General features: G+C 37.0%; 1 protein-coding gene and 1 pseudogene across 7 annotated transcripts in view; one reads left to right on the plus strand and one right to left on the minus strand.

Moving 5' to 3' along the window:
• ATRX (ATRX chromatin remodeler) overlaps nt 1-16711 on the plus strand; it is a 409611-nt gene that overhangs the window by 163078 nt on the left and 229822 nt on the right. For all 7 annotated transcript variants that reach the window (XR_007515994.1, XM_049873284.1, XM_049873283.1 and 4 more), the window contains one exon: nt 13185-13278. Coding sequence is in view for 6 of the 7 variants with exons in the window: in XM_049873284.1 (XP_049729241.1) it covers nt 13185-13278 (94 nt within the window). In the remaining variant the exon portion in view is untranslated. The remainder of the gene's footprint in view (nt 1-13184; nt 13279-16711) is intronic.
• Nucleotides 10406-11806, minus strand: LOC126069460 (sorting nexin-7-like; annotated as a pseudogene).

The following is a 16711-nucleotide window of genomic DNA, read 5'->3' on the forward strand; positions in this document are numbered from 1 at the left end:
TGAGTAAATCTCATTTTCCTAGCACCATTTATTGAATAGACTCTTTTTTCCCCATCGAATGGACTTATCATCCTTGTCAAAAATCGGTTGACCATAGATGTGTGAGTTTACTTCTGGACTCTCAATTCTATTCCATTGGTCTAAGTATCTTTTGTTATACCAGTAACAGACTGTTTTGATTACTATAGCTATATACCAAACCCAGACCCCTTGCCGTTGAGTGAATTCCAACTCATGGTGACCCTATACGACAGAGTAGAACTGCCCCCATAAGGTTTCCTAGGCTGTAGTCTTTATGGAAGCAGTCTGCCACATCTTCCTCCTCGGGGAACACCGACGGGTTCAAACTGCTGACCTTTTGGTTAGTTGTGGAGTGCTTAATCACTGTGCCACCAGGACTCCTTTGTATTTATTTAGTATGTTTTAAATCAGGAAGCGTGAGTCCTCCTACTTTGTTCTTTCAGCATTGCTTTAGCTATCCAGGGCCTCTTGCCATTCTATGTAGAGGATTGATTTTTCTATTTCTGTAAAGAAGGCTGTTGGAATTTGGTTGTCGTTACGTTGAATCTGTAGATTGCTTTGGGTAGTATTGACGTCTTAACAATATTAAGTCCTTCACTCCATGAACATGGAACATCTTTCCATTCAAGTCTTCTTTAATCTCTTTTAGCAGTGTTTTATAGTTCCATGTTAACTTTTTGAGGAACCTCCAAACTGTTTTCCATGGAAACTGCACCATTTTATATTCCCACCAGCAATGCACAAGGATTCTAATTTCTCCACATTCTCACCAACACTTATTTTTTTTTTTTTTAAATAGCCATTGTAGTAGATGTGAGATGGTATCCCACTGTGGTTTTAATTTGTGTTTCTCTCAAGACTAATGATGTTGAGCATCTTTTTATGTGCTTTTTGGCCATGAATATGTATTCTTTGGAGGGATACCTATTTAAGACCTTTCCTTACAGGGCTTTTGAGCAACAATTGTCCATTTAAGAAGAGGAGGAGGAATTTCCCCCCCACACACTTAATATGTCATGGATATATTTTTATGTCAAATAAATCATAATTGTACATCATTTTGTGAGTATTTATAAATTTCTATGCAATTTGAGTACAACCTCTTAATTTGGTTTCTGTAAAGGAATTAAGCAATTTAACAAGTCATATAACAACTTGGATTCCTATGAAAAGGAGCAATATTGATTTTGCCTCTGAGGCTCAGTTCCAGATATTGAATCCTTTAGTGTGCACAATTATATTGTAAATGCTTTATTAAAACTGAAGTTTTCTATGAGTTATGTTGTTTACCGTCTACTACTTTGGGTAATTTATTACCCAAGTATTTTTCGCTTCTGTAAGGAAGAGTAAACTCCTAAAATCTCATCATATTTATGTTCTAATATAGATTGTGATCATAGTAATTGATAGTACAATTTAATTTACCTCATTTTTTAAGGTTTGTAGACTTACCGGTATCCCTATATTGTCTGGAAACAAGTTTGGACATGGGGCGAAATAAAAAAAAGAACAGTTTACCTGTTAAATCTAATTATTTTATTAAATTAAAATATATTTAAGAGGCATAGGAAAAAGTGCAACATGTGAACTTTAATTTTCTTCTATATTGGAGGAAAGTTATAAAAGTTATTTTGTGACAGTTTCTAAAATGTAAATATTGCTTCTATGTTAGGTGTTTCAGTGGCATTTGGCTATGTAAAATAATATCTTCATCTGTGGGGTAAAGTGTTATGTTGTCTACTAAATTTCGAATGGCTCAGTGCAAAACAGGGTATGTGTGTTTGTGTACGGAGAGTTAAAGGAAGTGTGAACTATTGACATTAAGTGACTTTAGAAGGGATATAGGTGCTCCCTCTGTAATTCTTTCAAATTATTGGTAGGTTTGAAAATTTACAAAATGTATTGTTGGATGAAAAATTAATACTAACCTTAAAATTATACTTAATCATAGGATTTGTGCGTGTGCGTGTGTGCCCGTGCGTGCGTATGTGTGCCCAAGTGCGCTTTTGGTGTCCTCCTGACTTCCTAGCTGCTCAGCAGTACTCCGTGGTGTTTATATTGTCCCATGTTTTTAGCTAGAACAGGACTTTGATTCTCATCTCAAGTCATAATATGTCTTTAACTTTTTATTTTGAAATGATTTTAGATACACAGAAGTGTTGCAAAAATAGTACGAAGGTTTCCTGTATACCTTTCATCTAGCTTTCCCTAATGTTGACATCTTACGTTTATTATGGTACAGTTACCAAAACCATGCAGTTAACATTGATACAATCCTATTAACTAAATGAGGGGTTGGCATACTTCACCTGTGGACCAAATCTGACCCTCTGCCTGTTTTTATTAAGGAGCCCTTGTGGTGCAGTGGTTAAGCCCTTGGCTGCCAACTGAAAAGTTGGAGGTTCGAACCCACCAGCTGCTCCATGGGAGGAAGATGCTGGCGATCTGCTCCTGTAAAGATTTCAGCCTAGGAAACCCCATGGGACAATTCTTCTTTGCCATGTAGGGTCGCTATGAGCCAGAATCAACTTGATGGCATTTAATAACAATATCCTGTTTTTTATAAATAAAGTTTTATCGGAATACAGCTATACCCGTTCATTTACTGCTTTCACAGCACAGTTGCATAGAAGTAACAGAAATCACGTGGCCCACAAAGTCAAAAGTATTTTTTTTTTTCTTTTGGCTTTAACAAAGAGAAATTTATTCTTTCACAGTCTAGGAGGCTAAATGTCCAAATTCAGGGTGCCAGCTTTAGGGGAAGGATTTCTGTCTGTCTGCTTTAGGGGCAGGTCCTTGTCATCAATCTTCCCCTGGCCTAGGAGCTTCTCAGTGAAGTAACCCTGGGTCCAGAGGACACATTCTGCTCCTGGAACTGCTTTCTTTGGTGGCATGAGGTTCCCCTGTCTTTCTGCTCACTTCTCTCTTTTATATCTCAAAGATATCGATTCAAGATAGTCTAATCTTGTAGATTGAGTCCGGCATCATTAACATAGCTATCTCTCATCCTGCCTCATAACACCATAGAGGTAAGGTTTACATCACATAGGAAAATCACATCAAATGACAAAATGGTGGACAATCACATAGTACTGGGAATCATGGCCTAGCCAAATTGACAGACATTTTTTGGGGGACACAGTTCAATCCATAACAGGTCATGTGTTGGAAACTGCACACATCACTTCCAGTCTTCTTCCGTTAGCTGAAACCCAGTCACGGAACCATTCTACCTGTAAAAAATGCTTAACAGTATAGTTTTCAGATAAATGGCTATATGCCCAGCTAAAAGTTCCATTATTAGAGAAAAAGGGCAGAACGGTATTGCGGGGACAATTCAGACTTTGGTACAAAATAGTTTTGATTCTCCTGGAATCCAGATTTCTGGGTTCATGGAATTGGGGTGACCCCCCCAGCCCATTCACCCTTAGATGTCCTTTTTTGTTTTATTGTACTTTAGATGAAGGTTTACAGAGCAAATTAGCTTCTCATTAAACAATACACATGTTGTTTTCTGACATTGGTCGCCAATCCTACAACATGTCAACACTCCCCCTCTCGACCTTGGGTTCCCCATTTCCAGCTTTCCTGTCCCCTCCTGCCTTCTCATATTGTCCCTGGGCTGGTGTGCCCATTCTGTCTAGTTTTGTTTTATGGGCCTGTCTAATCTTTGGCTGAAGGGTAAACCTCAGGAGTGACTTCATTACTGAAATATAAGGGTATCCAAGGGTCATACTCTTGTGGTTTCTCCAGTCTTTTTCAGACCAGTAAGTCTGATCTTTTTTTTTTTTTTTGGTGAGTTTGGTTTTTTGTTCTACTTTTTTCTCTAGCTCTGTCTGGGACCCTCTACTGTGATCCCTGTCAGAATAGTCGGCGGTAGTAGCCATGCATCATCTAGTTGTGCTGGACTCAGTCTGGCAGAGGCTGCGGTAGTTGTGGTTCATTAGTGCTTTGGACTAATCTTTCCCTTGTGTCTTTGGTTTTCTTCATTCTCCCTTGCTCCAGATGGGGTGGGACCAGTGGAGTATCTTAGATGGCCGCTCATAAGCTTTTAAGATCGCAGATGCTACTCACCAAAATAGGATGTAGAACATTATCTTTATAAACTGTGTTATGCCACTTGAGCTAGATGTCCCCCAAGAGACCATGGTCCCCAGATGTCAGCCCAGTAATTCGGTCTCTCAGGGAGTTGCGATGGTCTGACAGAGACTGGAGAGACACTGAGAGTATGGCCCCCAGACACCCTTTTAGCTCAGTAATGAAGTCACTCAAAAATATTTTCTGTCAATCCCTTTACAAAAAAAGTTTTCGGGCTCCTGAACTTAGTTATAGATCTTATTCAAATTTCATTAGTTTTCCCACTAATACCCTTTTTCTGCTCCAGGATCCAAACCAGAATCTCACATTGCCTATAGTTGTAATGTCTCTTTAATCTACTGTAATCTGTAACAGTTTCTCAGTCTTGTCTTTTATGCCCTTAACATTTTTTTTATTGTGGTGAAAATATATACACCAAAACATTTACCAGTAAAAGAATTTTTACATTTATAATTTAATGATATTGATTACGTTCTTCATGTTGTGCAACCATTATCACTGTCTTTTTCTAAAATATTCTACTGTCGTTAAAATAAACTCAGGTACCCCAAGCAGAGACTCCTCCGTCTCCTTCCCACCCACTGCTGGCAAATAATTAATAGTCTTTGGTTTCTATAAACCAAAAACTGAACCAAACCCGCTGCCGTCGAGTCGATTCCAACTCATGGCGACCCTATAAGACAGTAGAACTGCCTGATAGAGTTTCCAAGGAGTGCCTGGCGGATTCGAGCTCTTGGTTAGCAGCCGTAGCACTTAACCACTACACCACCAGGGTTTCCTTGGTTTCTATATAGTTGCTTATTTCGTATAAATGAGATCATATGGTATTTGTCATTTTGTGACTGACTTATTTTGCTCAGCATAATGTTTTCAAGGTTCATTGATGTTGTGGTATGCCTCAGGACTTCATTTTTCTTTATGGCTGAGTAATGTACCATTGTATGTGTATACCACATTTTGTTTATACATTCATCTGTAGATGGACATTTTGTTTGTTTCCACCTTTTGGCTGTTGCGAAAAGTGCTACAGTGAACATTGGTGTACACAAATCTGTTTGCATTCCTGCTTTCATGTCTTCTGGGTCATATGGTAGTTCTGTGTTCACCTTTTTGAGGAACGGCCAAACTTTTCCACAGCAGCTCTACCATTTTACATTCCCACTGCCAATGGGTAGGGATTGCAGGTTTTTGATCGTTGCCATTCCAGTGGAGGTGAGGTGGCATCTCATTGTGGGTTTGATTTGCGTCTCTCTAATGGCTAATGAAGGAGCACTGGTGGCACAATGGTTAAAGCGTTCTCCTAACTGAAAGGTGGGTGGTTCAAGCCTACCAGCCACTCCATGGGAGAAAAGACCTGGCAATCTGCCCCCTTAAAGATTACAGCCTAGGAAAGCCTATGGGGACCATTTTACTCTGTCATATAGGGTCGCTATGAGTCAAAATTGATTCTGTGGCACACAACATTGGCTAATGATGTTGAGCTTTTTTTCATGTGCTTGTTGGTGTGTTTGGTGAAATGTCTGTTTAAGTCCTCTGTCCAATTTTTTGATTTGGTTGCTGGTCTTTTGTTGTTAAATTGTTGAAGTTTTATATATATTTTGGATATTAGACCCTTATTGATTATGTGAGTCCTGAAAATTTTCCCCCAGTCTGTAGGTTGTCTCTTTATTTTGTCGATAAAGTCCTTTGATGAACAAAAGTACTTAATTTTTATGATGTTCCATGTATGTATTTTGTCTTTGGCTGCTTTTTTTTTGTTAATACCTGATAATGTATGATTGAACAGTAGGTCCCACAGCCTCACTCCTAGATTTTCTTCTAAGAATTTTATAGTTTTAGTTTTCACATTTAGGTCCTTGATCCATTTTGAATTGGTTCTTTTGTATGATGAGAGGCATGAACGTTGATTCATTCTTTTACATGTGGAAATCAAATTTTTCAGCACCATTTAATGAAGAGATTTTTTTCTTTCTCATTGACTGGACCCAGCATCCTTGTCAAAAATCAGTTGACCATAGTCGTTTGGATTTATTTCTGCACTCAGTTATTTTGCATTGTTCTATATGTCTATTATTATGTATGTCTATCATTACAAGCTGTTTTAATTACTGTAGTTTTATGTTTTTAATCATGAAGTGCAAGCCTTCCTACTTTGTTCTTTTTCAGGATTGCCCTTCCTCATAAATTTGAGGATTGGCTTTTCCATTTCTGCAAAGAAGGCTGTTGGAATTTTGATGGGACTTGCATTAAATTTATAGATTGCTTAGGGTAATACTGTCATCTTAACTATATTAAGACTTCTGATCCATGAACACAGAATATCCTTCCGTTTGTTTAGGTCTTCTTTAATTTCTTTTACGAATGTTTTATATTTTTTTGTGTAAAAGTCTTATACTTACTTGGTTAAATCTTAACGTACTTTATTCTTTTAGATTCTATTGTAAATGATAATGTTTCCTTAATTTCCTTTTCCTCTTGCTCATTGCTGATATGTGGAAACCTGGTTGATATTTGCGTGTTGACCTTGTGCCCCCGCACTGTGCTGAATTTATTAGATCTAATAGCTTTCTTGTAGAATCTTTGGGATTTTCTATGTATAGGATCATGTGGTCTGCAAAAAGGGATAGTTTTTCTTCCTCCCTCTTGATTTGGATCCTTTTTTTCCCCCCTTAGACTCATTGTTTTGGCTTGGATTTTCCAAATGATGTTGAATAGTAGTGGTAAGAGTGATCATCCTTATCTTGTTTCTTATCTTAACAAGAAAGCTGTCAGTCTTTCTCCATTGAGTATCATGTTAGCTGTGGGTTTTAAATAAATGCTTTTTTTAATCTTGAGAAATTTCCCTTCTGTTCCAGTCTTGTTCAGTAAACACTCGTGAAAGGTAAACACTCATGAAACTATCATGAAAGGGTGTTGAATTTTGTCAAATGCTTTTTCTGCATTGATTGAGATGATCATGTGGTTCTTTTCCTTTATTAATATGGTATATTACATTGATGGATTTTCTAATGTTTTACCACCCTTGCTTTCCTGGGGTAAATCCCACTTGATCATGGTATAGAATCCTTTTAATATGATTTTTGACTTGGTTTGATAGTATTTTATTGAGTATTTTTGCTTCTATATTCATTCGCAATATTGGTTTGTAGTTTTCTTGTGTCAGTTTTTGACTTTGGTATCAAGGTAATGCTCGTGTCATTGAACGAGTTAGGAAGTGTTCCCTCCTCTTTTATTTTTTGGAAAAGTTCAGGGAGGATTGGGGTCACTTCTATAAATGTTAGGTAGAGTTCCCTGGTGAAGCCATCTGGTCCAGGACTTTTCTTTGTTGGAAGGTGTTAAGTTAATGACTCAATCTCTAATGTGTCTGTTGAGTACCATATTTCTTCTTGAGTCAATATAGGAAGTTTATGTGCTTCAAGAAATTTGTCCATTTCCTGTAATTTATCTAATTTGTTGGCATATAACTGTTCATAGTAATCCCTTACTATCCTTTTTATTTCTGTAGGGTCATTTGTAATGTCCGCACTTTTGTTCCTAGTTTTAGGTGTTTGCATCTTCTCTTTTTCTCTTTGTCTAGCCAAAGGCTTGTGAATTTTATTGCCGTTTTCAAAACAACAATTTTTGGTTTTGTTGATTTTCTCTTTTTTATTTTTCTGTTTTGTATTTCATTTATTTTTGCTCTGATCTTTGTTACTTCCTTTGTTCTGGTAGCTTTAGGTATAGTTTCTTTCTTTTCTAGTTCCTCAAGGTGTACAGTTAGGTTATTGATTCGAGATCTTTTTTCTTTTTTAACGTAGGTTTTATTGCTATATATTTCCTTCTGAGTACTGCTTTCACTGCATCCCATAGGTTTTTAAAATATTTTTTATTGTGCTTTAGGTGAAAGTTTACAGCTCAAGTTGGTTTCTCATTCAAAAAATTATACACATATTGTTTTGTGACATTGGTCGAAACCTCCACAATGTGACAGTATGCTCCCCCTTTCTACCCTGGGTTCCCTGGGTTCATTTGTCCAGTTCCTGTCCTTTTCTGCCTTTTCATCGTGGTTTTGGACAGGAGCTGACCATTTGGTCTTGTATATTTGATTGAACTGAGAAGCACTTTCCTCACAGGTGTTATTTTTTTTTTTTTAGGCCTGTCTAATCTTTGTCTGAAAAATGGGCTTTGGGAATGATTTCTGTTCTGGGATAACAGAGTGTCTGGGGGACATAGTTTCAGGGGTTCCTCCAGTCTCTATCAGACCAGTAAGTCTGGTCTCTTTATGTGAATTTGAAATCCATTCTACATTTTTTTCCTGCTCTGTCTGAGACTCTGTTGTGTTCCCTATCAGGGCTGTCCTCTGTGGTAGCCAGGCACCATCTAGCTCTTTTGGTCTCAGGCTAGTGGAGTCTCTGGTTAATTTGGTCCTTTAGTCCTTTGGGCTAGTATTTTCCATGTGTCTTTGGTTTTCTTGATTTTCCTTTGCTGCAGGTGGGATGGGACCAATAGATGTATCTTAGATGGCCGCTCGCAAGCTTTTAAGACCCCAGACACTCACCAAAGTAGGATGTAGAACATTTTCTTCATAAACTATGTTATGCCAATTTACCCAGATGTCCCCTGAGACTATGGTCCCCAGCTATGGCCCCAACTACTTGGTCCCTCAAAGTGGTCGGATGTGTCTAGGAAGCTTCTGTGCTTTTGCTTTGGTCCAGTTGTGCTGACTTCCCCTGTATTGTGTGTTGTCCTTCCTTCACTGAAGTTGACACTTGTCTACTATCTAGTTAGTGATTTTGCCACCTCCTCTCTCCCCACCCTTGTAATCATCAACAAATATTTTTTTCTGTGTGTGAACCTTTTCTTGAGTTCTTATAATAGTGATCTCATACAATGTTTGTCCTTTTGTGGCTGACTTATTTCACGCAGCATAGTGCCCTCCAGATTCATCCATGTTTTGTGGGACGTTTCCTGGATTCATCATTGTTCTTTACCGTTGCATAGTATTCCATTGTGTGTATGTATCATAATTTGTTTATCCATTTGTCTGTTGATGGGCGTTCGGTTGTTTCCAAAGAAAGACTTAATTTTCTACTTTGTTATTTATTTTTTTGTGTGTGACTTTACCTACTTTGTTCCATTTTTCCTCCAATTCTGACTTCTTTTGTGTATAGTTTTTTTTGTGTGTGTGCTGAACTATTTTGTTTCCCTTCTTTCCTTTTGTGTATAATTTTTAAAGTTAGCTTCTTTTTGATTACCATGAGGATTACATTTACTATTTTACATAACAGTCTGGCTTATATGGATACTAACTTAATTTCAGCAACATGGGAAAAGCATATACTTACGCCACTCTTTCCCCATCCCTGTTTATCTTGCTGTTATCACTGATTAAATCTTTATACCTCAGTTACTCTAATTCACATTTAAATTTATCCTTATATTTGTTTATTTAATGCTTTTTTCCTCTATAAAGCATGAAAGACATACCAGTTGTATTTGCCTACAAATGATATCTTTACTCTGGTTTTTATACTTTCAGGACATTTCCTTTAATGAATATTTTTCCCCCCTGTATGTACAACTTCAGGTTACTATCAAGTGTCCTTACTTTGCCTTCTGGAGTACTCCCTTTAGCATATCTTGTATGGCTGGTCGGGTGGTAACAAATTCCTTTAGCTTTTCATGACCCCAGCAGTTTTGAAGAACGTTATTTGTCTAATGCTTTTATATCTGTCTAATGTTTTCACATGATTAGATTGTGGTTATTTTGCATTTTGATCAGAACATCACAGGAATGATGTGTCCTTGGTACATCATATCAAGGGTACATGACGTCAGTATGTCTTATTACTGGTGTTATCAACCTTGATTTCCTGGTTGAATTGTGTCTGCTTGGTTTTTCCACTGTAGAAAAAAAGATACTTTTTTTAAATTTGTATTTAATGAATATGGTCGCTATGAATCGGAATCGACTCAACGGCACTGGGTTTGGTTTGGGTTTGGCTCATAATCAGATACTTTGAGACTGTGCAAATATGCCGTTTTTCATATTAAACATTTTATTAGAACTGTGTCTTTACAACATATCTAACATGGCATGTCCCACAGACAAATATTTAAGGAAAAAATTTCCATGTACAATTACTGGTACACAAATTTAAGAACATAATTAAAACTAAGCTAAATATTTTTATATATACATATTCTAATTCATGTCAGTGACCTGGAATACCTGAGTTTTCAAGTTGTTGATTTTCCAGATAGTGTAAAACATTTTTTTTATCCACTTTATGGCAGACACAGCCCATTAAGAAAGAATAACTTTGGTTGATAGATGCTGTTTCCCAAAGATCACACAGAAGTCCTCAGTGGGATTAAGATTTCTATTCAGAGTTTCTTCCAAGTGGAGGTTAGTCTGTGATGTAAGGAAGGATTCCCATGAAGTAAGGCATTGTTCTTAATAGCTGATATTCTCCTCGGCCATATCTGTAAATGCTGACCTGTTATCATTTTGCATATTTTGTTTCCATTTTTCCCAGTCTGCTTTCAGGGCATTATTAGCACATTCCACTTTATCTTCAAGTTTTCCAGTCTCTTCTGTAAGCAGCTCAGTATCTGCCTTTTTGTAGGTCAAAGCTTCAACTTTGGAATCCAGTTCTGCTTGTATTTGGTCTCTTCATAACACCCACTAACATTTCATTATAAAGCACATACTCATGTATGACAGGCAGCAGTGTCTCAGAGAGTCCAGACATCTGTTTTTCAGAGGCCTCACAGCATTTGTCAATGCAGCTGGCAACACCTTTTAGGCTATCAACCAGATCCTCTTCTGACACTGACCACAGAATATGAATTGGGCCATATTCTTTGATTTCCTCAAAATATTCCCTTTCTTCCTTGTAAATTCTCTGATATATTTTATCGATCAAGCTTATTTTCTGGCTAAATGTTTCAATAAAGTTATTCATATCCATGAACTCTTCTGTGTGATTTTTAACTCATTGAGGATGCAACAGCTCTGTTTGGCCCATTGAGCTTAGCAATCCAGGCCCTTGCTTCTTGTGAGAAGAGAGTTCCCATGCTTGTGCAGTCAGAAAAACTTTAAAGTCTTCATTAAATGTTAAAGTTGGATGATCAGCAATTCGATTAAAAATTTATGCAGTGCCTTTCTCGTGTCTCAATGAAGTCATCATTGAAGCATTCCACCATTCCTTTCACTATAAACTTTTCTGGCAATGGAGGAATAATCAGAGTGGGATGTGCTTCTTCAAATTTTCCCTTCAACCACAGGAAATCTTGGTAACGTCTTCTAACTTCAAATTCACTACAGTCAAATTCACTATGAGATGTCTTAGTAATCTATAAGTATGAAGGTTTCAGTTGCAGCACCATGGCTTTCAGGTTCATCAGCTGTAATGAAGAGATCCTTCAAATCCAGCTCATCTTCAAATTTGATTTGGTTTATCATTGATAAAGGGGATGTTGGTATCATAGGGCTGAAGGAATTCATGTCCATCAGTGAGGCATCCTTACTGAACACCTCCAGGTCGTCCTTGTCCTCATCCAGATCGAGCAGCTCCCCCTGCAGCAGGGCAGAGGAGCCACTGCTGCCTGACAGGAGGGCGCCGCTCCCCGGGCTCTCTGTGCCGTTGCCTCCAGCCAGGAGGCCCGAGGAGTGCGGCTGAGATGCCCGGCCCTCGCCCTCCATCCTTGCCACGGGCCTAGCTCCACCCTGAGCATGCTCATTGGCTTCCTCGCATCCTGCGCCTCCAGGGCAGGCCCCTGGCCCCTAGCCCACTGCACGGACAGGGAACTCGAGAAGAGCTGCTGCGGGGCTCCTGGGGCATCCCCACCTGGCCTGAGGCCTGCTGGAGGCCAAGGAGTGGTCGGACTCTGGCTAGGGTGGGGAAAGGGACCTTTTCATCATATTTTGCACACTAATTTTTAGTGTCCCATGTGCTTGAAACAGTTGTTTGCCTTAGGGTGATGCTCTTTTTTTTTTTTTATTCTTCATGTAGTAATTGTAAGGAAGAACTGTGTTTTCTCCTATTTCTTTATTCCATTATTTATATTAATATGGACTCCTGAATATTTTTTATTTTTTGAATTATAATCCAATACTGTTATTATTTTATTGCTCAAATTGTTCCACCTTTGGCCACTGGGAGCTCCTTCAGATTGGCTCCTATGCCCTTTCAACAGGCGCCCATCATGTTTTGAACACCTCCTTAATTTCTAGCACCGTAAAATGTTCTAGTCTTATCTTGTATTTTCCCTGCCGTGCTTCCTGTAGCTAGAAAGATGGATCTTTTCTCAAGATTTTAGGTGTCTGTGGCATAGTAGCAGCTGTGGTACAGAAATGGGAGAGAGAAAAAAACATGGCAATTCCCCTTATACTCTCCGGGCATGTAGGGCCCCTTTTTCCTGTTTTGTGGTTAAGGAAGAGGAGGTTTCTCCTGGAGTTTTGCTGTCAGCATCCTCTGCATAGTATCCTGGATTCTGCTTGCCTTCTGGTCAGAGCCAGGAAACAGAGGAGGGAGCAAACAAACAAACAAAAGACATGTCTTTAATTTCCCCCTTTTTTTAGAGGATTCTTTACTCGAATTTTGACTTCAGTCTCCGATCTGCCTGTTGTTTTTTTTCCACAGTCCTTAGGTAGTTTCTTTATTCTATCAATAGTTTTTAGTTGTAATCACCAGGGGAAGAACTCTGTAATTGCCTTACTCCATCTTGGCCAGCCTACTTTGATTGTTTTGAATATTTAGAAATCTTTTTGGTTAAAGTATGTTTGGTATTTGCTTATCTTACTTTATTGACAGGTAAATGATATTCATTTTATCAGTCCATATGCAGCTGAATACTTAATCTACATCTTAAGTAGAATCAAAGTTGAGCAATCATATTTTAATTTATAAATACCTTCTAAGTCATTAACTGTAGCCTGGTCTTTATTATGTAGTAGCCATTAATGTACATATCATAGATATTCTTCCCAGTGCTCTAAGTATTAATGAGAAGTTACAGATAAATTAAGTGAATTGCGTTTCTGTTGAGTTTTGATAACTTAATTTTTTTTTTAATTGAAGTGAGCAGTGATGATTCAGAAGATTCTGATTTTCAAGAATCTGGAGTTAGTGAAGAAGTTAGTGAATCTGAAGATGAACAGCGGCCCAGAACAAGGTAAGCATTGTACTGCTTTTTCAAAAATTTTAGAAATTAATCTGAATAACTATCTTCAAATTATTTGTAAAATGGTTGCTGTTATTAAGTAAACTATTTAATAATTTGATTTGAAACTAATTGTCAAAATTATTAATTTAAAAAGAGTATATATATAGACATATTTTATCTGTAGTTGAATTATGTGTTCTAACCTAGGAGGAGTTTTAGTGTGCAAAAACACTCGACTACAGATTTTGGTTTTTGTGGGGGAAGGCTGTAGTGTAGTATATAAAAGCACAGGCTGTGTAGGCGGAAGTGTCCCAGTATATCTCCTGGGTCTGCTGCTCTCTGTTTTTATATTTTGTATTTCAGTTTTCTCATCTGTAAAATGAAGATAATTATAGTATTTATTGATTATTGTGGGGATTAAAATAGATGATGCATATAAAAGGCTTATGACACTGCCTACCTGTCAAATAGTAAGTGTTCAGTAAAATGTTAAGTTTTGTTTTTAGTAGTACTACTCGTATGGAGCCCTGGTGGTGCAGTGGTTAAGAGCTCGGCTGCTAACCAAAAGGTCAGCAGTGGCTTTGGCTATCTGGAGCTTCTTGCAGTTTCGTATGAATTTGAGACTAAGCTTTTGCAAAAGCTTCTGCAAAAAGGCTTTTGGTATTTTGATAGGGATTGTGTTGAGTCTGTCAATAGTCTTAGATAGTATTGACATCTTAACAATACTAAGTTTTCCAATTCATGAACACGAGATGTCCTTGTTTATTTAGGTCTTTTTAAAATTTCTTTTGTCAAGTTTTATAGTTTTTAGTAAACAAATCTTATTTGTAGGTATTGTAAATGGAATTGTTATCTTAATTTCTTTTTCAGATTGTTTATTGTTGGTGTATAGAAATACAATTAATTTGCGTATGTTGATCTTGTACCCTGTAACTTTGCTATATTCTTTTATTAGCTGTAGTGGCTTCCTTGTGGATTTTTTTTTGGATTTTGTATATATAGGATCATGTCATCTGCAAATAGACATAGTTTAACTTTTTTCTTAGCAATTTGGTTGCCTATTTGCTCTGGCTAGAACTTCCAGTACAATGTTGAATAACCATGGTGAAAGTTAGCATCTTTGTCTTGGTCCTTATCTTAGAGGCAATATTTGTCCTTCTCCATTGAATATGATGTTAGCTGTGGGTTTTACATAAATGCCTTTTATCATGTTGAGGATTTTCTCTTCTATTCCTAGTTTTGTTGAGTGTTGTTATCACGAAAGGCTGTTGAATTTTGTCAAATACCTTTCCTCTGTCAATTGAGATGATTATGAGGTTCATTTCTTTTTTTCCATTACTGCGATGTATAACATTGATTGATTTTCTAATGTTGAACTAGCCTTGCATTCCTAGGATAAAGAACAATATAATCCTTTTAATATGCTTTTGGATACAGCTTGCTAGTATTTTGTTGAGAATTTGCTTCTGTATTCAAAAGGGATATTGCTCTGTAGTTTTCTTGTGGTGTCTTTATCTGGCTTTGGTGTCAGAGTAATACTGCCCTCATAGAGTGAGTTAGGAAGTGTTCCCTCTTCTGTTGTTTCTGAAGACTTTGAGAAGGCTTTCTGTTAATTCTTCTTTAAGTATTTTATAGAATTCACCTGTGAAGCCATCTGGCCCCCAACTTTTCTTTGTTGGGAGCTTTTATTTATTTTTTATTGTAGTGAAAACGTCTGCAACAAAACATGCCAATTCAACAATTTCTACATGTATAATTCAGTGACATTGTTTACATTCTTCAGGTTGTGAAAGGATATCTTCCTATCCTTTTTGAAATGATTCCACCAGATTAACTTAAACTCAGTGCCCCCTAAGAAAAACTCCTCTTTCCACCTCCCTCCCACTTCTGGTAACCACTAATAACTTGGTTTCTGTATATTTGCTTATTTCGTGTAAGTGAGGTCATATAGTATTTGTCCTTTTTGTGACACAGTGTTTTCAAGGTTCGTCGATGTTGTGTCATGCACCAGAACTTCATTTTTATTCATGCCTGAGTAATATTCCATTGTATGTATATACCACATTTTGTTTATCCATTCATCTGTAAATGGGCATTTCGGTTGTTTCCACTCTTTGGCTGTTGTGAAAAGCGCTGCAGTGAATACTGGTGTACAGTTCTGGGAGGATGTGATTACTGATTCAATCTCTTTACTTGTTCTGGATTTGTTGAGATTTTCTATTTCTTCTTGAGTCATATTTAGGTAGTTTATGTGCTTCCAGGAATTTGCCCATTTTGTCTAGGCTATATAAATTGTTGGCATACAATTGTTCATAGTACTCTCTTACAATCTTTTTTATTTCAGTACAGTAGGTAGTAGTGTCCTTACTTTGATTTCTGATTTTAGATATTTGCCTTGTCTTTCTTTTCCTTTGTCAGTCTTAGCTAAAAGTTTGTTGGTTTTATTGATCTTTTCAAAGAACCAACTTCTGCTTTTGTTGATTCTGTCTGTTGTTTTTCTCTTCTATGTTTCATTAAATTCTGCTCTAATCTTTGTTATTTCCTTCCTTCTGGTAGCTTTAGGCTTAGTTTGTTCTTCTTTTTCTAGTTCTTAAAGCTGTAGAGTTAAGCTATTTATTTGAGATCTTTCTTAGCATAATCGTTTACCAGTATAAATTTTCTTGTAAGCACTGTCGTCATTGTGTCCATATGTTTTGCTTTCCTTTTTATCTATAATATTTTCTGATTTATTGTTTGAACCACTGGTTGTTTAATAGTATGTAATTTGATTCCCACATATTTATGTAATTTCCAGTTTTCATTGTTTTATTGATTTCTAGTTAATCTTTGTGGTTGGAGAAGATGCTTTGCATAATATCAATCTTTGAGGCTCATTTTGTGGCCTATCATACGATCCATTTTTGTGAGTGATTCACGTGATATGCACCGGAGAAGAATGTGTATTGTGCTGTTGTTAGGTGGAATGTTTGTACGTCTGCTAGTTCTAATTGGTTTATAGTGTTGTTCAGATCTTCTACTTCCTTATTGATCTTCTCGATGTTCTCTCCATTACTGAAGTGGTGAATTGAAGTCTCCGACTATTTTTTTTTTGTTCAATTCTGTCAGTGTTTCCTGCTTATATTTTGGGGTTCTGATTTTAGGTGCATATGTAATTGTTTTATCTTCTTGATGAATTGACCCTTTTATCATTATTTACAATCCCTTTTTTGTCCCTTGTAACAGATTTTGACTTAAAATGTATATTGTCTTATATTTATATAACCATACCCTCTCTTTTGATTACTGTTTTCATGGGATTTTTTTCCTCATCTTTTCAGTAACTTTTTAAAATTGTAGTAAATATATATGTAACAGACATTTGCCATTTTAACATTTGTTCCACGTACAATTAATTGAAATTGCACTCATCATGTTGTTCAGACATTGCCATTACTTGTTTCCA

Source organism: Elephas maximus, chromosome X (assembly GCF_024166365.1).
Source record: "Elephas maximus indicus isolate mEleMax1 chromosome X, mEleMax1 primary haplotype, whole genome shotgun sequence".
Classification (NCBI taxonomy): Eukaryota; Metazoa; Chordata; class Mammalia; order Proboscidea; family Elephantidae; genus Elephas; species Elephas maximus.